This window comes from Saccopteryx leptura, chromosome 7 (assembly GCF_036850995.1).
Source record: "Saccopteryx leptura isolate mSacLep1 chromosome 7, mSacLep1_pri_phased_curated, whole genome shotgun sequence".
Lineage (NCBI taxonomy): Eukaryota > Metazoa > Chordata > Mammalia > Chiroptera > Emballonuridae > Saccopteryx > Saccopteryx leptura.
In genome coordinates this window covers 98,303,187-98,325,420 of record NC_089509.1, presented here as the reverse complement: position 1 = coordinate 98,325,420, position 22,234 = coordinate 98,303,187, and the positions used below count along the sequence as shown (strand labels likewise).

General features: G+C 37.6%; 1 protein-coding gene across 10 annotated transcripts in view; it reads left to right on the top strand.

The window, feature by feature from the left end:
* IKZF2 (IKAROS family zinc finger 2) overlaps nt 1-22,234 on the top strand; it is a 162,244-nt gene that overhangs the window by 117,867 nt on the left and 22,143 nt on the right. For all 10 annotated transcript variants that reach the window (XM_066346680.1, XM_066346678.1, XM_066346679.1 and 7 more), the window contains one exon: nt 21,958-22,095. In XM_066346680.1, coding sequence (XP_066202777.1) covers nt 21,958-22,095 — 138 coding nt within the window. The remainder of the gene's footprint in view (nt 1-21,957; nt 22,096-22,234) is intronic.

Here is a 22,234-nt window from a genome sequence, read left to right as displayed (position 1 = left end):
GGAGATAGTTCTGAGGCTGTGCTCTCCAATGTGCTAGCCACTAGCCACATCTGGCTATTAAGTACCTAAATATGCTAGTACCACATACTGAAATATTTTTGAGTAAGTAAAATACAGGGTAGACACAAGTAGATTTACAGCTGTGAGTGTGAGAAACAGTAAAGCTATTGTAATAATCATAACCTGCATGTCTTTGTATACGAACAGCTGTAAGCCTACTTTTCCCACCCCTGTACGTTTAAATCAGAGGGCCCAGGTCTGTTTGGACATCTGTCACTGTTCTCTCCAGCCTAGAGAAGACAGGTACCGTAAAGCCTTGCAAGCATGCTGGTTCTTTGCTCACCCGTGGCAGTATCTGGTGAAGGGTGTGTTTCACTGGCCCTTCCAGGAGTATGGTGAGGGATAGGCTAGGCAGGGTGACTCATACTAGTGCCTTTCCAGTGCTCTTGCTTCCTTGGGCGTTTGGACTTCTTTCACTTTGGTGCCAGGAAAATTTTGGCATTTCAACTTTTCTTTTGTAAGCCAAAATTGAGTTGAGGTAGTCACTTAGTCACTCCCACCTGCTCGAGGCAATGCGCTAAATCCCCAATCCCAGGTGAATGCACATATATCGATATGTTTTGCCTGATCTAGCATTTTAGTTCCTGTTCTAAAACCCCAAGAATCGATTCATTCCACTCCCTCACATGCTGGCTAGACTCCTGCTGATACAAACTGGCAAAGTGTTGGCACTCTCTCAGTGTGTATAAGCCTTGGTTTTTGGCTATATTAGGATCTAAGTTGTTATGAGCTTGGGGTCAATGAGAGGGAATAGGAGGAAGTCCTTTACTGCCATTCTCTGATTGGCTCTGCACCTCAACTGAAGTAATTGAAAGTCCTGTTCTTTGGGAATACTGATTTGTGGGAATGTTGGTGTCTTTAGACGGAAGGGTAGGGAATGAGGAGGATTGTGTTTTCGGTAAGGAGGGTTTGGGAGTATTTGGGGGGTTCCACATCCGGAGCCTCGTCAGTGTTTGGTCAGACAGTACCATCCCGTTGTCACCCTGCCCTGTCACTGAGCCCAGTGGCATGGGCACTGCACACTTTATTGAGCAGGGCAATTCCATAAGCCTTCAAACCAGATTCTAGAATCCGTCTTTAGCCTTATTTGCCCTGAAGCTTAAGTCAATAAGGGCTATTTTAAAGCTACTGAGAAACTTGCTGATATTTTACCTCTGCTCTGATTTGATCACTCAGGGCCTTGAACTTGTTCTTTGTCCTCTGTGTTTTTCTTAGGACCATCCGTAGTTAGCACTGCGGCAGCCTTCACCCTGCACACCGCCATCTTGGCTTTAGCTAGTGAAGGGCGCAGCGCCGGACGCCTTGCCTCACCTCTGCGTGTCGCCCCTCACTGCCACTAGTCATAATTGGAGTAGTCAGGTTGCCCACACATGCCTCCTACCAGCCAGGATCCTATTATCTCCCGGGTAAGGAGGCCATCCTGTTCTTTTCAAACAGGAGCAATCCCATGGCAGAATGTCATTTTGATGGACTTTGGCCTTAGGCCACTCCTGCGACCCATATCTATCAGTCAGGGTCCTGACACAGGAAAGCACCGAGACACTTAAATGGGGAAAATTTGGAGACATCCCTGAAAGGACCAATATTTACAAGAGAATGGTTAGGCATAAAGGAAACCACCGAAGGATGGTTGAAGGCTCTGAGGCTACTAGCCGTAGCAGGAAGTGATTAGCAGCCCCATGTCTGAAGGGGCAGGGGATGGAGAAGTCACTGGAATTCAGAGAGAGGTAGGAGGTGTCTTGAATGCTGACCTTTGGTGGAGGAATGCACACCTGTTAACCTGTGGCTGAGGAATAATAAACACTTTGACCTCACTCTTCACACCCTCCAGTCTCTTGCTGATGCTTCGCATTAACTGACCCTAAACAGAAGTCAGAGGACAAAGGAGTCTATTGATTAATCCAGTAGAAATCAGCTTTCTGCAGGAGCGGAGCAGGGCAAAGAAGGTTGACAACGCTGTGGAGGCAAAGCAGGGGCTACGCCTTAGACGGACTAAAATTTAACTGCTAGTGCTTAAAATAACTAGTACAGGTATTAGTGTAATGGAGGATTTTAATTTTTGCTTTTTATGAATAGTATTATCATTAGAAAGTATTTCCCCCCTTCACTTTGGGCAATGACTGTTCATAGTTCTGTTTTATTTAGTTATTTTCTATATTATTATTACTGCATCTCCGTTTCCTGTATTTTAGATTTGGAAATTTCCCATTTAGTAGGTTTGTAACAATGATCCCAGAGTTGAAGTGCACTTATGTTCCTGTCACATTTTATATTTATATATCACTTTAAAAATAAAAAGACACAGAAAAACATATGGCATACAGTATACATTCTTTGATTAGTGCTCCCCCCCCAATTTTTTAGTATCTGTTTTCATCCACTCATCTCTCTTTATTATTAATCTTTCTAAAGTGAGAAGATTAGTTTTCATAGAAAGAACTTTCTTTTTGAGCTTATTTTACTGGAAAGTGGGTATCTTAGTAATTTACATAATTACAGTACAGATACAGCTGGCATGATAGGTGTAACTAGAATCATAAGTGACTCTTAATGAGTACCCACTTCAACTGCCGGAAGTATTTCTGTGGGCCTAGCAAAGAGGGGCCTACGGTGCCGGGAATTCAGTGTTTCAGGTCACCCATCAGTGTGTTTCTCTAAAGCAGAGAGAGAGAGTCAAGAGAGAGTCTTGCTATTGCTATTTCTATTTTACAGGTGAGGATACTGAGGCATAGAGGGATGATGCAGGCAGAGCCTGGATTCAAACTCAAATTCTGTACTTTATAGAATGGGATAAATGCTAACAGCTCCGTACATTTATTCCATAAAACTTTTACATGATTAAATCAACTCAAATGATAAAAATGTATGCTACCTGGAAATCAAGAGGTTGACTTCTGAGTTTTAGAATGGGTTCACTGCAAATTAGCTATGTGACTTTGACTAGTCACTTAATTTGATCTTCAAATCTTCCTACACTGTTATAATATGCTAAATACACCATTATCTCTTTTCCCATTACTTTACTGCTAATCACTCTTTGTGAGTAAACTTTAAAGAGAATAGTCCCCACTCCCCACATTTTTTTTATTTTTTGGCTGTAGCTTGTTTTAACTTTTAAAATAGATTTGCATAACATGGGGGAGGCTTAAAGTTGACATTTTGAGATGATCTTCTCAATGTCAACCTAAATCTGAGTGATATTTTTGATATTATAGCTTCCGATTTTCCACTTATGGTTACAGACATAAAATACATTAATTCACTTGTAATAAGTATTTTTGAGAAAGCTCCTTTTGCCTTGCTGTAAAATCATGTTGAATTTTTCCCTCCCTCACACTAGAATCGAAAGTGGATATAAGTGTATAAATTCTGATTACTTAATTTGATTGCATGTTTTAAATTTTCATTGCAATCTTTGGTAACATTTTTTAAATTTTGAAAGGGTTCCCAGTTTTACAAATAATAAATCAGAGCCCTTTTAAAGAGCCAAAATACTTTGGTAGCATTTACCAGTGTTTGACATGGAAAAGTATGTTTTCTAGCAATCATTTTTTAAGAGTATAATTTTATTATTTCTGGAAATATATCACACCAATAGCAGATGATAATTTTCAGTAGCAGATGACTCCTGTCAACAACTCCTCTGCTTTCTTCCCCACTTCTTAAGATAGTAATGGCAGAAATCAGAGCCATGCCCACTTTGCTTATGGCAGTGCTGTATTTTCATTCTGGAGTATCTTTCGTTCAGCAAATAAAAAAATAAAATGATACCATCTCAGTTTTATTTGTACAGTGATCATCAGTGTTTAATCTTTTTAACGCTTTCATTTACGATGGGTTATTTAGAACTATTCTATTCGTCTTGATGCTGGGCTTTTATTAAATTTCTTTATTTTATTGAAATTACCTATGAAGGCTAAATGTAAGCATATCTACAAATTGCAACCTTCTTTCTACTTTTGCCTTTTTGCAACAGTCAGAACCAATGAATGGCTGGCAAAGGGGGAAGAAGATCTTTATACATGTGAAATTTAAATGACATTTTAAGAGGGAGATGGAGAAGAGGGAACAGAGAGAGAAATAAAGAGTTGGAATGCATCGTCAACATCAGATCATCTGAAGATTTTTAGCCCAGGGAGGAAAAAAACCCTACATTTTTAAACATGTCCTAACCTTGTACATTATATGAGGTGGTAAGAAAGTAAACGGTACTAGTTTCTAGTTTAAAGTCTCTATTCCTTAATCTTAAATTTTACTACACAAATTATCTAATTTGCCCTATACAGACTTATAACATAGCATAATATTTTTGAGGTTTTAATGATAAATCATTAAACCAGTGTGCCAGCTAAAAAAAAAAAAAAAGATTTTTTTAAATTAGTTTTCTTTCTTAGACTTTTTTAGTTTAATTAATGATTATGGTTATTTCATTTCTGGAAATTTGATTAGTTTGGTTCATACCTTATATGTATTGCTCCTTTTGTCTTTATTGTAACCTCATACACTAGGGGAATCTTATTTCAATTAAGCCCTGGACCTGTATTAATCAAAGTAATACTTAACGTACTTGTTATCTTTTAAACCTAGCAGAAACTAGAATTGCATATATTTTTCTAATTAGCATTTCAGGTATATTTCTCACATTCTCTAATTCTGTGCTCAAAGTAAATATTTAAAACAATATAAGATTATGTATTTGTAATATATGTAAACTTACATAATACAAGTTATAAATTCCTTTGTATAAATTACAAACAGAAATAGTAAGTAAGAAGTATGCTTCTCACACAGTTTTAAATGTTTTTGCCATATCTAAAATTCAGTTTTGGCCATTGGATTGTACTGGATTCAGATTATTATTTTAAAAAAAAATCTTTAAATAAGCAGATCAGTACAGGAATTTTTCAGATATTTTTGTTCATCTCATTTTCAGAAAATAAAATTTATTTTGTGTTTTATTTAAGACTTGCTATAAAATTCAAAGTAAAATCTTTTCTTTCAGTAACACCAATATTTAGTATATGGTGCAATTTTTTTATTTGAATATATCATCTAAAAATAAACACCCCTTGTAAAAATTGTTTAGCTTATATAGTCTTGTGCCGCTTAACAATGAGAGATGCATTCTGAGAAACGTGTCGTTAGGCGATTTCATTGTGCGAACATCACGAAGTGCCCTTTCACAAACCCGGAAGGTGTGGCCTCCTACTGTAATTCTAGGTGCTGTTCTTGCATACCACTGGCCTCACAGGTTCATTTACAACAACATCATCACAAACACCCGAGGAGTGCACTGCACTGCAAAGTTACGATGGCTACGACATCACCAGGTGATAGGAATTTTTCAACTCCATCATAACTGTATGGGACACCGTCATATATGCAGTCCATCATTGACTGAAATATCATTACGCTGTGTGTGACTGTGTATCTTTGTAGGATCACCCGGAGTAACAGCTGAGTGAGGAACTTCCCAGTGTCAGAATCGTCTTTTGTCTTTGGGTCCGTTCCTCTACCTTTCTGAACAAATACCTATTTATTTTCAGACACCTCAGGAATGTTGAAGTTTATAACACTACTTTATAACCTGTTCAATGTTGGACAGTTTTCAGCTTAGCAAGTGTGTTCTTTGTGTCTAATTGTTGGTTTAATGGTATTTTGTCCTATTAAAAGGAACTGGACTAGATGTACCATGTAAATATCCATCTGTTAAAATAATAACAACTTCCTCCTCATTGTACATTTTTAGTTCTTTTTTATAAGAACTAACTCTTTATTTTTCAAGACCCTGTAAATTTCAAGGACTAGCTTATTCATAAAAATTGCTCAAAAATATTAAATGTTTGTATTTGTTCCTAATATTGATTTTTAAAAACCATATCAGTTAAATAGTACACTACTGCAAACTCAAAAGTTTTCCTTTTATAGTAAACTCTAGTTTGTCTTGTTCAGTTATGCCCTAAACTATAAAATAAAATTTATGCATTATATGCTCTTGAATATATTTAAATATTCACCTTTAGTAGAATGTTCAACCAACCAACAGGCATTTTTTAGGGTATATATTACATGCTCTCAAGGAAACTGGTCAGAAGAGATTTAGCTTTTTCCTCATATTCCAATTTCGTGAAAATAAAGGTCAAAAGTGTAATCCCTCCTGGATTGAGATAGAGCTCACCTTCCACAGCATTGTTTTTTTGTTTTTTGGGTTTTTTGTATTTGTCCGAAGTGAGAAGCGGGAGGCAGTGAGACAGACTCCTGCATGCGCCCGACCGGGATCCACCCGGCATGCCCACCAAGGGGCCAAGCTCAGCCTCTATGGGGCATTGCTCTGCTGCAGTCGGAGTCATTCTAGCGCCTGAGGCAGAGGCCATGGAGCCATCCTCAGCACCCGGGCCAACTTTGCTTCAATGGAGCCTTGGATACGGGAGGGGAAGAGAGAGACAGAGAGGAAGGAGAGGGGGAAGGGTGGAGAAGCAGATAGGCGCTTCTCCTGTGTGCCCTGGCCGGGAATCGAACCGGGACTTACACTCACCTGGCCAATGCTCTACCACTGAGCCAACCAGCCAGGGCTGACCACATTGTTAAAGAAAAAACAATGTCAAATGTTCTAGTTTTAAGTCTCAATGGACAGTCTTTTTTTTATTTAATTAATTGTGTTTACATAGATTCTAGGGTCACCCCGAATGCATCCCCCCTTCCCCGTATTCCCCTCAACATCTCTCTTAACCCCCTCCATATAGCACCCTCCCCCCTTCCCTTCAGGTTTATCCCATCCTATCATCCCCTTTCCCTCTGTCCTCAATGGACAGTCTTAATTCATCATGAGAGTGATGCTCCCTCAAATATATTATCACTTACTTCTTCCTGAAGGATTCTCAAGTGCAGCCTCGTCATTTCCTTGCTCTGCTGACTGATACCGGTCAGGAATGCCATTACTAAAAGGCCTTCTAGAGTACCTGAAGCATTTGTAATCAGTCACTCTCTTTTGTCAATCTCGCCTTCTTTCCATCTTGCTTTATTTCAATGATCTTTCTCTCCTGTCTCTACTTTTGCCTTCTACTCTTTCTTTTGTTTTTCTCATAGATTATTTCCCTCCGTCCTTCAAGGTTCACTTCAATATTCACTTTCTATTTTGAGATTGCCAGAAAAAAGGACATAAATAAGTACCTTTAGTTTATAGTTCATGCAAAATGATTGGTATAATATGGAATTGCTACCGGTTATAGGTTATAGACCTTTGGATATTTTGTGAAAAGAGTGGAAGTGGAGAGTAAAAAATTTCAGAAAATTAGGCACCTGACCAAAAGATGATCAGCATCAGTTACATTCATATTGATATTGTTTTAAAACCTGACCACTATGACTTTTTCACCAGATTTGCCAAAGAGCTCCATTTAAAATATAGTAATTCGTGGGCCAGTATATAATGATAGACACACTGGATTCAATTTTTCAGGTTCAGAAATTAAATTGAATGCAACTCATTCATAATAGTGGTGGTACATTAAGTGTGATATGATTTGTCCTGCAGGCTTCCTGGAGAAGGAATTGTTCTCACCTGATTGTAGACCTGGCACCTGGCCCACTTTCTGGGTGATCTCCCAAGTGTGAACTTTCCCCACCCTCCACCCCCCTTTGCTTCCTGGAGGTGGTTGATAGAGGTGGATTACACTGCTAATTACACAACCTATGTCCATTGCACACATGATTTGCATAACTGTGCTAGGCTGATTTCACCTGTCAAGTCCCAACACTGATGCCTACTCTGTGTGCTTTGCAGTGAATACTGAAGACAGGTGATGGGATTAGTATTTTCATTCCCGACTCTTAAAATGTACACTTAAGGCCCTGCCCATTGAAATGTGATTAGAAGAGAGAAGCTGCTCTGCGTCAGATCAGCTGCTAAAACAACTCATGTGATTTCCACCCCGTAGACCACCTCCCCAAACAAAAACAGGTTATCAGTTTATAGTCTACCCTATGTTCCTTACTTTCAAATTAAAATTTTTAAATAACATTTGACAGCATGTTTTAATAGAATTATTTTTTCAAATAATAATAGCCAAGCTTCTTTAAATTTCAGATACTTATTTCTAGAAGGAGTTACGAAAGACGAGTCTTCCTTCTGTAACACATACCCACAGCTAGCTCTTCGCTGTGGCACAGGGGCGTTCATTAGAAGAGCTTCCGGCTGGAAACGCCTCCTTGCGTTATTCTGTTCTCAGGGGTTCTGAAAAACAGGCAAGACTCCTGGCCCTGTTTCTCACTCTTCTCGATCTTGTCTGGAGACCTGGGCCTCGTTCCCAAGTTTTCCAGCCCTGTCTTACATCCTACGTGGGTACTGGTGTGGACAGGCTGAACTTAGGGCCACTTCACATTCTCCCTCTCCCGTCACTGAGCCCACAGGCCTGGCATCTTTGGAACTCCAGGGCAGAAGTGGAAGGGCAGCATGCCAACATCATTACTCACTCAGTGAGTCCAAAAGGGCACTTCACACTGTTCTATTATATTTTTTTGGAGGGGGGGGTGTGGAGGTAAGCTAACCTCCACCCTCTCCTTTATTTTCCTACTTAATTCATGTATGTGAGTCAAGGAAACCTGTTCATACACAGCCTGTACTATCTTGCCAAATCTTGTAAGTAAACTCCCAAATGGTAGAAAATCATACAAATGAGGTAAGTAAAAACCAGTATCACTTATAAGAATATAGAATAGAGAAAATATTAAATTTTATTTAAGGTATCATATATCATCTATTTGAGTGGTATTCCTTCACATTGTACAGAAATAGGATGATGATAAGTGTAGAAGTAAGAATGAAGGATCCTGAAACAAAATCTTGAAACAAAATATCTTATTATAGTCTATTTTACTTCTGCATCTCTTATACAGTATCTACAGAAAGAATCAGTGAATTTATGGGTGCTTTCAGTTGAATATTCTTGCACTAAGTAGAAAGTTAGTTTTTTTGAATACTAGTGGAGGTCAGTGGTTATATGTATTTTCTAGTAGATGATAAATCTCAATTCATTATAAAAGTAAAAAGTTAATGACTAATATTTAATAGTCTCATATTTTGTGAAAAAACTATTTAAAGCCCTTAATTTACAGATAAGGAAAGTCAAATTTAAAGAGGGAGATGCTGCCTAATGTCTCCACAATTTGTGGTTTTGATTATTATATGTATTGGTCCCATATGTAAAGCTTTATCTTATTAAGGTTATTATTCTTTTACCTTATTTTTTTGTTTATAGTATTTTGCCAGCAATGTATTATTTTGCTTATACTTTAAACATACACATATACCCACATACACACACAAGGGTTCAGTGTTCAGTGTAATAAAACTAAAGAGCACATCATGCTCAAATAAACAAAAATTGTGCCATAATGGTTGACATATAGAAATTTAGAATAAAATTTTAAAAAGCTAAGAATAGTATAAACTATTCTTGTGAGAGACTTTTTAAATTATGCTCTGACATAGTAAAAGTCTATTATAATCATATTGTGTGAAACTTCCAATATACTCAGGAAAAGCCAGGATGTAAACTCTGCTCTGCCTGACTCCAGAGCTGTGCTTTCTGTCACCATACTCCTACTTTCTGGTCTATTCTCCATAGAGCAGCCAGAATGTTATTTTGAAAACCATTTTAAACCATGTCATTTCTCAGCTTAAAATATCTTAAAGACTTGCCATTGCTCTCATGATAAAATCAAACTGCTTAACATGGCCAATGGAAGTTCTACCCACTGTCCAATTATATAGCACTCTGCCCTCACTTCGCGTGCTTGTCCAGCCCACATTCCTTTATTCTTCGCTACCCTTAGGATCTTGCACTGATGATCCTAGAAGTTTTCACCTTTAGCTTTTCCCCCAGCTCTTGGCATGATTGTCTCATTATCCTTCAGATAGTCACTTTAAATGCCATCTTCTTAGAGATGGTGGCCCTCTTTAAGTACCCAACCTTAAAGCATCCTCTGAGTTACTATCTTCCTGCTCTATCATGAAGTCTTGTGAAGCTTCCATCAGAATGTAGGGTTATCTTGGCTTTTTATTCATGCATCCATTGCCTGTCTCTACCCCACCATCCCCAACCCCTACCCTTCTAATCTAAGCTCTGTGAGATTACCTCCTCTGCCTTATTAATGTATTCCCCAACTCCTTGAATGGTGCTTGGCACGTAATAGTAATAAAAAATATTTGTTGATTAATTGAATGAGGAAGGCCTTATGGTACAATATACTTGTTCTAAAAAAATATTCTGTAATAGAAAAGGGAAGAAAAACACTGAAAAGTTCTAATTTCTATAAGGTCAGCTAATGCATAGTTTTCAAGTTTGTGAATCACAAAATTAAATAATAGCCCTGGCTGGTTGGCTCAGTGGTAGAGCGTCAGCCTGGCATGCAGGAGTCCCAGGTTCGATTCCCGGCCAGGGCACACAGAAGAAGCGCCCATCTGCTTCTCCACCCCTCCCCCTCTCCTTCCTCTCTGTCTCTCTCTTCCCCTCCCCCAGCCAAGGCTCCATTGGAGCAAAGTTGGCCCGGTCACTGAGGACAGCTCCATGGCCTCTGCCTCAGGCACTAGAATGGCTCTGGTTGCAACAGAGTAATGCCCCAGATGGGCAGAGCATCGCCCCCTGGTGGGCATGCCGGGTGGATCCCGGTCACGCACATGCGGGAGTCTGACTACCTCCCCGTTTCCAACTTCAGAAAAATACAAAAAAAAAAAAATTAATTAATACACTTAGATATTATTTTCTTGTGAATATAGGTATAGCTCAAGAGTGCTCTTTTCACTCACTCCTGGAAAATAAACATAGTACACAGAGGCGATGGCCTCTTCCAGTTGAATATTCTCAGTACTGGATGAAGAAGGCTAAAAAAGCTCTAATAATGAAATGATATTTATTCATTCAACACATATTTCTTGAGTATCTTTGTATCAGGCTTTTTTCTAGCCACTTGAAGTAAAGCAGTGAAGAGAAAAAGATCTAGTTCTATAAAATTTATTCTTTTTTTCCCTTTATCCAAGTGAGAGGAGAGGAGACAGTGAGACAGACTCCCTACATGCACTCCTGCTAGGATCCACCTGGCAAACCCATCTTGGGTTGATGCTTAAGTCAACCAAGCTATTTTTAGTGCCTGCGGCTGACATGCTCAGACCAACCAAGCTATCCTCAGTACCTGGGACAATGCTCGAACCAGTTGAGCCACTGGCTGCGGGAGCAGAAGAGGAAAAGAAGTGGGAGAGAAAGAGAGAGAGAAACAGGTGGTTACTTCTCCTGTGTGCCCTGAGCAGGAATTTAACCTGGGACATCCATACACCTGGCCGACACTCTATCCACTGAGCCACCAGTGAGGGTCGGAACTTACATTCTAACGAAGGGAGATAGGCATTCAACAGTAAGCATAACAGATCAGTAAACATATAGAATGTTAGAAGGTGATGAATGCTAATGGAGAGGGGGAAGAGATGCCATTTTTCAAGTACTTACTGTATGTCAAGCACCTTAAGTTTTCCATATGCATATTTTTTTTTTACAAACATGCAATGAGTTAGGTAAAACTATTTACTTATTTAACTTAACCTAGGGTTCATACACAGCTGTTAAGTATCAAAGCTATAAATCAAAAGCCAAGTGTAAAACCATATTATGGATACACATACATACACATTATTTTCTCTATATGAATACTCCATAATTAGAACAAGTTGTCTGCTTCTAAATTCATTGCACCTATTGAATATCCAAATTTCTTGCTTACTAAGGTTAGTGTAATATTTGGAAGCCTTGCTTACTTACCTAATTTATATTTGGAGAGTCGGATAGGAAAAACTGCTTGAAGAAAGAACAGAAATCATATCTAAAATTATTATGATTGTGTTATTAATTTATTTTATATGCTTTAAAAGTTCTTACTTGGCTTTCTATTTACATTTTTATTCCCCATGATAAATGTTTTGTACCTTTGTAATAACTAAGCAGTTTCAAATATATCTATCTTGTCTCTTAGATTTGTTTCACCATCTCTTTGCTGCGTTATAACTCTGCATCTTTATAGTTTCTGTGGCTCCTTTTCTTAGGTTCCTCAATCATTCAAATTCACTTGAGAATTAATGTCATCACATTATAAAACAAACTGACATATTTAAACGGTTAAGTAATGTTGGTTCTTTGAACACAGGGGCAATGTCTGTCTTGTTCAGGGTTTTCGTAGCATCTGAAGGCGCAGGAGAAACGTGTTAAATGGCTTTATAAAGGAATTATATGTCCTTGGTCCATAATCAGCAAATTCTATAAAAGGGCAGTGAAGTGCATTGAAGCCAGCAGTGTGTGTCTATTTATTTTTCCATAGTCAATGCTTCTCAAAGTACATCTACATAAGAAATATCTATATGTACTTGGGAAGTAATAATTGTTTAAATATGTTACCTTTAAAATATTTTGGGGAGACACTGGTTTAAATAAATGTTTCTGTTTGTTTCTTTGTCTTGGTTTTCAACCTATACATCAAAAAAGAACCTTCAAAATGCTCATGTATGTTGTGCATCTGTATGAAATGCACCCTGGAATTGCCGGCTCACAGATTTTCTGAACATGTAACATTTGCACTCCCAAGCTGCCATTGGAAAAGTCTGTCTAGAAAGACAAAAGTTACTTTTCACTGTAATAATTTTTGACAGACACCTACTCATACTGTAATGGTTTAGTATAACAGAAGTTCTCTTTGCAAAATAGCTCTCTTTTCAGGTAGAGATGAGTTTCTAAAATATTCTCTTCTCACTTAAATTATTGTGGGTTTTATTTAAGAAAAACCTGGTGTTAAAACTTCTAACAATTTAGAAAACATAGATGTGGATATTCCTCAAACCTTTTGTATTGGGTAGAATTTTAAAGCAGTACAATAAAATCACAAAGGGAAAAACTACCAATATTTTTAACCACATGAAAAGTAAAAACATCTAAGTTTCAAGAAAGCATAAATTAAATATAAGAAAGTCATAGGGATATTGGCATTCAGAGGCGGGACAAATTAATGAGAAAGACATTAGCAATAAGAATATACCTGGTAAATAGGTAAAGGTATTGAATAGATAATTTGAAGAAATGGCTAATATATTTTTTTTTTGTTCAGAGTTCAGTTTCACATTAAAAGGAAATTAAAAATTCATACAAATTACACTGCATTGCAGCACATAGGTTCCCAGACTTTCTTGCTTCACAGAGCCCTCGTGTCTCAGTAATTTCTCCGCAGTGCCTTTAGGCCTGAAAGAAATTACCTAGCAGTTTCATTTATTAAGTTGTCAGGTCCAAATAACTCAAGTATTTCTGCGCTAACAAGTTCGTAGCCATTTGAAAAAATAATATATATATATATATTAGGTGAAAGGCAAACTAATATTTTTATTTCATTTTACACAGCCACGATTTCTTACTAATGGGTTTGTGCACCTTATTGGGCACTGTCAGCTTCCCCAGGCGTAGCATCAGAGCGGACACAACCACTCTCATTCTCGGCCACACGTTTACTGTCACACTGTTGCCCTGTGTTGCAGCAACAGCTGAACCCAGCTTCACAAAATGTGATGTCACCGAAAGTTAAGCTGTGGTACATTTCCACAGTGGAATACTACTCAGCTCTAAAGAAAGAAGGAAATAATATCTTTTGCGACAGCATGGATAGACCTGGAGAGCATTATGCTGAGTGAAATAAGCCAGTCAGAGAAAGACAGGTACCATATGATTTCACTTATATGTGGAATCTAGTGAACAAAATACACTAATAAACAAAACAAAAACAGATTTATCGGTACAGAGAGCAGGCTGACAGCTGTTAGAGGGGAGGGAGTTTGAGGGCTGAGTGGAAGAGGTAAAGGGATTTAGCAAAGAAAATATACTTAATAGACACAAACAACGGTGTGGGGACTGCAGGAGGGAGAGGGGGTCAGGGGAGATGAAGGGGGGGTGGGGTAGGCGATGATGGAGGGAGATTTGACTTGGGTTGGTGAATACACAATAGAGTATACAGATGATTGATGTACTATAGAATTGTACATCGGGAACCTATATCATTTTATTATTTATGTCACTCCAGTAAATTCGATAAATATTTTTTAAAAAGTAAAGTAATGTGATCCAAGGTTGACACTATGATCAAGGAGTTTGCATGGTGTCTGAGGAGTGTTGAAAATTATTATTTGCTTTAAACATTTGAAACATCCTGTGCTGTCTTACTGTAAAATATTTTTCCTAAGAGTCGGCTACATTGCCCAGAGCGCCTTGCTACAATGTGAGGATCACAGGCCTAGCATGTTAGTGGAGAATTTATTATTTCAATCAGAGCACTTGTTGACAGTACGGTGAAAGGGCTCACACTAGTAGTGTGAAAATGAATTGGCAATACCTTTCTTTAGGCAGCATTATAACAATAGTGAGCAAGGACATTGAAATGGTTTTTGTAGGTGGTTCATACAAAGAAAAAAAAAAGACAACTAATGCAAACCATGTATAAGTTAATGAGTAGTAAAATTAGGAAAAAAATTAAAGATGAGCATGTCAGTGCTCATCTTTCTTCAGATAAACATAATTCTGTAAGTAATAGCCAAGTAAACTCAGGTATCAAGTTCCTGTTTTTAGCATGATAAGTATGTAAAGGAAAGTGAGTGCCTTTCATTTTATTAAAGGAAAAGGAATGTGATATATGCATAATGCTCTATTGCTGGTGTAATGTGTTATGACAAATGGTAAATATATTTTCTGTATAAAGATGCGTTTGCATGTTTCTATATGTGTAAACACATATATCTATATAAAGAATAAAACATTTAGCTCATATAGTAGTGCTATTGTAATTTGTTTTATAGGTTGCACTAGGATAACTCTTGAAATGACATATTACAAGAAAATATAATCGAACAAGACTTGGTTGTGCTATTTATCTTCATAACTCCCTATGAATTTATGGTAAACATTCCTGCTTTAAAATTCTTTATAGCTATTTAATTTGTTCTTCCTTTTGGGTAGGTATATGGGGTTCTTAGGAGTATAGGATAGGGGCAGGTATTTCTCATTTTTAATTCCTTATAATAGCAGATAGAGATAATCCTAGTAAATGCTAGCAAATTGTTTTAATCAAATAGTTTTCAGAACTGTCAAATTTTTTTGATTGTATCTTGAAGGTACAATTCATTGCTTAGGTCAGTGATCAGTATCTAGATCTCTGACAGATTATACTGATACGTCTTCCTTTTTTGTGTGATGTACAAGTGTAGGATTTTTCTAAGGTACTATATGTCAAAGAAGAGAGTGTATGTTAACTTTTGAGAGAGTTGGGCACACTGACCCTGTTATCGTCTGTGTCTTAGAATCCTTAGTATTGTGTATTCTTAGAATTATATTTTTAAGAAACTGTATTTCAGTTACCTGAATTGTATTGGTAATTAAACTTAAAAAATTACTGTGACTTTCTTGGTATTAGAAGTGTAGAATTAGGCTACTGAAACCTCTATAATTATGTTAACGAGTGTCATCCCCAATAAATTCCACGTAAGAAAAAAGAATAATATCACTTTTGCTTCCAATCATGATGAAATATTTGGAATCATATTAACCCTCCTGCCTTGAACAACTGGAATACCAGACAAAGTCTATTAAATGACAAGTAGACATTGGACAATAGCCACTGCAGGACTGTGGTGCCCATGAGAAGAAAACAAAGGTAGTGAGTTCTGTGATTACCCCAGCTTACTTCCGGGAGGCAGTTTCTAGGACACAGTTCAGATACAGCAAACCCAGACAGAGCAGGCAGTCTTGTTGAATTGAGGAATCTGGGGAGACTTGTGTGCTTAATGTGTGGAAGGCAGAATATCAGACAGGAAGAAGCTGCGCAGAAGAAGCTCTAGGGTTTTGCAGAGTACCCCATAAGTGTTTCTCAAAATAGTTAAGTACTTATGTGTATGAGGAAACTACCTAGGAAAAGAAACACCAGAAAGCGTAAGCTCAAACAGTTCGAGGAGCTTATGCAGGATTGAGAATACCTAATTATCACCAGCCAGCGTGGAAAGATATTGTAACATGCAGGGCATTGAGTAGTCTTCAAAAGGTTATCGTCTTAGTACTGGGGTAAATTAGCCTTTCTATTAAAGCATGCTCTCTCTGTATCTCCCTTAAAGCATAAAAGCAAATATTAAAAGGATCAAATTGATTACAAGAAATGTACAGCATAGCAGAAAAAAAAATCAAATTTAGAAACCACTAATGTATAATTTACAATATACAGCTTCCCATTAAAAAATTAACATATGTGAAAAGAAGGTGGAAAATATTACGCATGATTAGTAGAAAATCAATCAATAGAAACAGACCCCTGTATGACCAAATGGTAGAAATAGCAGACAAGGTTGATAAAACAGCTATTGTAAATACACTCCATATGTTTAAGAATATAAAAGAAAACATGAAAATAAAAATAGAATGGTAATTGGAGAAAAATGTATAGCATTAAATGCTTATATTAGAAAAATAAAAAGGTCTCAAACTAGCTAAGCTCCCTTTTAATTGCAAAAAAAAAAAGCAAATTAAATCTAGAGTGTGTAAAGGAAGAAAATAATAATGATAAAGGCAGGGATAAATGATAGAGAAAGCAGAAAAATAATAGAGAATAACCTATGAAATCAAAGGCTGATTCTGTGAATAGGTCAATAAAATGTATAAACCTCTAGCCAAGATCAATCAATGCTAAGAAAGAACACTCAATTTACCAACATTGGAAATGAAAATAGGACATCATTTAAACTACTATAACCACTGGGAGTCTAATATAGGAATATTGTGGACAAGTTTATATTGATAATTTTAAGTGAATGAAATAATTAAGTTAATATTTAGAAACATAGAGATCATTGAAGCTCACTCAAAAAGAAATACTCTGAATAGCCTTAAAAGTATTCTAATAATTGAAATTACAGTAAAAAGATCTTCCCAAAAGGAAAACTGCAGATGATTTATTTCCCTTATAAATTCTATCAAACATTTAAGAAAAAATATTTTTAAATTATTTTTAAGACTTGATTCATTTTAGAGAGGAGAGAAAGAGAAGGGTTAGGGAGGAGCAGGAAGCATCAACTCCCGTATGTGCCTTGACCAGGCAAGCCAGGAGAGTCAAGCTGGCGACCTCAGTGTTCCAGGTTGGTGCTTTATCTACTGCGCCAGCCACCACAGGTCAGACAGTGCGAGATAATTTAAAGAAATATTTAAATAACAAGTTATTCTAGAGAATAGAAGTGGGAAAGAATTATATGAGTTCAGCATTACCCTCATACTGAAACCAAAGACATTACAAGAAAACTGTATAGCAATATCCCTCACGAATATAGATGTAAAGCATATAACTAATGAAAGACTTGCATATAGAATAAATAAAGAATTTTTGCAACTCATAACATAGTACAAAGAAATAGGCAAAAGGTTTGAACAAATAATTCACCAAAGAAAATATGTGAATGGCAAAAGATGAGTCTCATGGGACATCTGTTAAACAAAAAACACCACAAGATACCACTACATACTTACTAGATTGGGCAAAATTAAAAAAAAAGATTGACAATACCATGTTGGCTTGAATGTGGAACAATTGTTGACTCTAATACAGTACATGTATTGCTGGCGGAAATACACAGTGATATACCTATTTTGGAAAACAGGCAGTTTCCTATAAAGTTCATCAGATAGCTACCATATGACCCAGCAATCCACTTCTAGGTATTGACCTAAGAGAAATGAAAACAAAGGCTTGCCTGCAAATGTTTGTAGAAGCTTTAGTCCTAATGGCCATAAACTAGAAACAACCCAGACTAATGAATGGATAAACAAACTGTGGTATATTCATACAGTGAAATACTGCTCAGCAACAGAAACTCACCTACTGCCTACCAATACATGCAACAGTATGGATGAATCTAAGAATCATTACAAAAAGTCAACCACAAAGAACTGCATAGTACGTGATCCAGCTTATATGAAAACCTTAAAAAGGCAAAACTAGTGACAGAAGCAGATCAGTGGTTGCCATGGACCGAGTGTGGGAAGGGAGTTGGTGCAAAGGAGCAAGAGAGAATTTTTCAGATGATGGAAATGTTCTATATTTTAGTGGTGGTGGTGGTGGTTACACAACTAGACACTTCTAAACTCTTCGAAAATACACTTAAAGTGGGTAAAATTTATTCTATGTCAATTATACCTCAATAAAACCAATTTTAAAATGGACATGTTGAATTCTAAATTTCAGAGGAATATGCATGAGGCAATACTTAGAAGGTGTTTGGAATTATGAGTTTCTAGTGCAGCCACCCAGCAAATACTTGCTAGCTCCTCTATTTAATAACGACCCAAAGCTCAATCAGTTCAGAACTGGGTAAAACATGACCTCTCTCCGTATGACAGAGCTTGTTGTTTGGATGCGGGAAGTAAAGAGCTATCAGGTGGATAGTTACAATGCAGCTACCAGATGTATCCCTGGAGTGTGAACAGAGCATGTGAAAGCCCAGAGAAGGCGGTCACCAAGATCATTCTTAAAGTGACAAGGAGCAGCTCACACATACGGGAAATTATTCCAGGCATAATTTAGACATTTTGTTAAAACGAGAGCTTCATCTAGAGGGTAAGAGTCACAGTGCTGCACTAGGGACAGAATCCAGAGGTGCATGCACATTTCCTGGGGGGGGGGGGCACTAGAGGGGGGACATGGCGTCTGACCCCAGTCACCAAATAAAACAGGAAAGTCAAGGCACATCAAGGTTCGATATTGGGCAAGAAATTAGGAAGATTTGGGATTAAAGTCCATGGTATTTAGTGATTCAGAGGCTATTGATGACTTTTTGGAATGTTTCGGTAATATCCAAAAGAAGTTGTTTCAGATGGTGAGAATGTATAAGAATAGTTATAAAAATGAAACTAGCAAAATACCGGACCTCTTCAAGGAATATGCATATTATACATATTAACTTGTAAGTTTAAAAGTATTCAAACCCATCATATGGAGAGAGTAAATATAAACAATACCTCCATGTACGTGATTTTCAAGAAATATCAAAGAAATGACAGGAAACGGTCTTGGGGAGATAGTAGAGCCATTAGATTTGTCAGAGATTGTTAATGATGTTTGAAAATAATTTTCAAAAGGTCAGTAAGGGCATGAACTAGACTCTGAAGGAACTAAGTACCTGGGAACCAGGAGAGATGATGGCAGTTCCCAACAGTTCTGACACACCGCCTCCCCTCCACTCCACCCCCTGTCCCTCATTATCTGACTTCTACTTTTTCTCCAGTTATCAGCCTAAGGGGTCCTACCTCGGGAGGACCTTCCTGTTTGGCCTTCTCAAAGTAAATTAGGTTCCCGTATGATGCCGGCACGACATTCTCTGGCTCTGCAGAATCTATCACAACCTGGACTACATTGTGCATCGGTTAAATGTCTGTCTTCCTCAGCTCACTTTCAGTTGCATGAGGCTAGGCACCGTGAGGTTTGTTTTCCATTTTACAACCCAGACTTATCACAGTATTGACACATAGGAGGCTCTTAATATGGATTAAATGAGAGGGAGAAGGTGGAACATTTCCCAAGCAAATTTCTTGGAGGTAAAAATATTTTTGAGCTGTCAAAGCCCAACAGGTCACCCAGGATGTGGATTGCTGGAGTGAACTGCAGAGAAAGAACTGGGAAACGTGGGGGTTACTACTTTCAGATAATTTTACCCAAAGTGTCTTGAGCTCACTGAGATTAAGGGTGAAAGGGGAAAGCGGGATGGTTTAAAACAGATGACAACGTGGCGGAAGCTGAGGTAAAGCAAATGAATAGACTTCCATAATGAGAGGAGTGAAATAATGAGTCCGGAAAGCAGTAAAAGGTGTATTGTCTTTTCCCTTTGTCAGGTGAATTGGGAGTTCATCGAGGGTTGTGAGCCAAGGGGGTAAAAGGGAACTAGTTTTAATTAAGTTGAGAAGGTATCAAGTTTGCTTATGTAAATAAGGGGAAGAAAGGACTGGTGGTTCCGTGCACCATGAAACAGGTGTCATAGGATGCAATGTGACAGGAATTATGAAGAAGAAGATGCAGATAATGAACTGGTTTATAGAGGATGGTTCATTTTCCTGCGTTGCTTAATAAGTATTAATTGGTTAGTAGACTTGTTCCATTCAGACTCCTCTCATTTCTAGAGAAACAGAACTTAAGAACCCAAAATTGAGTAGTGGTAATAGTGAACAAAGGCTTTTTTTTTTTTATGTGTAGCCCCTTGTCTTAGAATGTAATTACATGTAATTTTATTATTGGCACTCAGTGTTTTGGACTAAAAGTATTTTCTTGTCTTTTTTTCATTTAATGCTTCTTATATTTTTAATTGAATTCTCTTTAGATGGTATATACATCTTTCACCTTTTTCTTGTATTTTGTAATGCTCTTACACAGGGATACCAATTCTTCACAATATGCACAGCTGGTTTTAACTTCTCAGAAATCCTTGGTTCTGAATAAGAGAAGTTACTTGGTAGTTTTAGAAATGAGTAATCGTGCCTTAGAAGCTTTTGTTTATTTGAGATCATTTATAAAAAAAGTGTAATGAAACAACTTACTTTAGTATATGTAGTTTATCTAAAAGATTTGTTTAAAACAAAAATCAGTATAGAGAAACTTTTATGTAGTTACGCATACCTTGCCTTGTTACAGTATTTCAGCCCCACTCATAGCCAGTGTCGTAGCACGAGTGTGTAAGATGACTGGAGTCAGGAATGCTATATTTGGCCGTGAAAAAGAGTTGTCCACTTGTTCTCTGGACAAAACAAAATGATTCCTCTGGGAGTCCAATGAGAGCCGCTGACCTGACTCACACTCTGCTTTATTGCTGAGGGCTTCAGGCCAGACCACCTGTCAATGTAAGTTTCTCTTGTGAATATTCAAAACCAAGAATCAGAATGCTCTGTGATACCTTTGTGAAAAGTCATACGTTAAAACATGCCTCTTTCTATAAGTGTGTTTTTTCTTCTTAATCAATTTTGTAAAAAAAAAAAAAAAAAAAAATTAATAGGATCATCACAGTGTTTAACCGAGTATACTGAGATATGGCTCCCTGGATATTAGGAAATTATTTATTTCCTGAATGTGAACTGTGTTGGAAAATATTAGTGTCATTGTATAACTGAATAGGTTAGGGCTTTAGTGGTTATTGTGATGATCCTGGCTTTGAGCCCCTAGCAGGTTAATTCTTGGTAATGTAAGAGCAGAGCTGATGTGGGAGAGTACACTTTATCTGTGGCAAAGTTTTGCATGTGTGAATAGTTATTACCAAGGTGGAAAGGAAAAAGAAACTCCGCTTTTATCTGTACTTTTTCTCATCACTTGAATTCCTTTTAGTCTTCTTGGTACCCATGAATAATTTTGTCATTAAACAATGACATTCTGAGCCGTTGCATTTTAGTTTTCTTCAGTAAGATTCTCTGTTTTGACCACCTCCCCCCCCCCCAAAAAAAAAAAGAAAGAAAAAATAATTCTCATCATGTAACTGGAGCACACCGCCTTGAATGATTCAAAGCTGAGAGAATTGTATAAGAGTCACTGTTAGTGTTAACAGTCAGATAATTTGAAGATTGATCATCTAGGATACAGTCAGAGCATGAATTTGATTCAGTATGTCCCCTGTCACCAAAGGTAGGATCTGCTTTCTTTTGTTTCTGTCTTTTAATCTTGGTGGAGCTTTATTATCTAAATCGAAGTGTGGAGGAGGAAGAGATTTAAGTCTGAAAAGCATATACTGCTTCCTCCAGACTCTCAAAAGTTAGCTGTTAATTTTGCTTTGGAGGAGGCTGACAGCACACTAATCTTGAACTGTCTTCACAGTGGGTAAACCTCACAAGTGCAACTACTGTGGACGAAGCTACAAGCAGCGCAGTTCGCTGGAGGAGCACAAGGAACGCTGCCACAACTATCTGCAGAATGTCAGCATGGAGGCCGCGGGGCAGGTCATGAGTCACCATGGTGGGTAGAAATAGCATGCACAAGTCTCATGCTCCTCTCTGCTGCTTTTAGTTCTTTACGGGTTAAACAGATCGGTCTGCCCTTCATCAGGAAGATACATTTTACTTTGTTTAAAACAATTTTAGATCACAGTAACTCT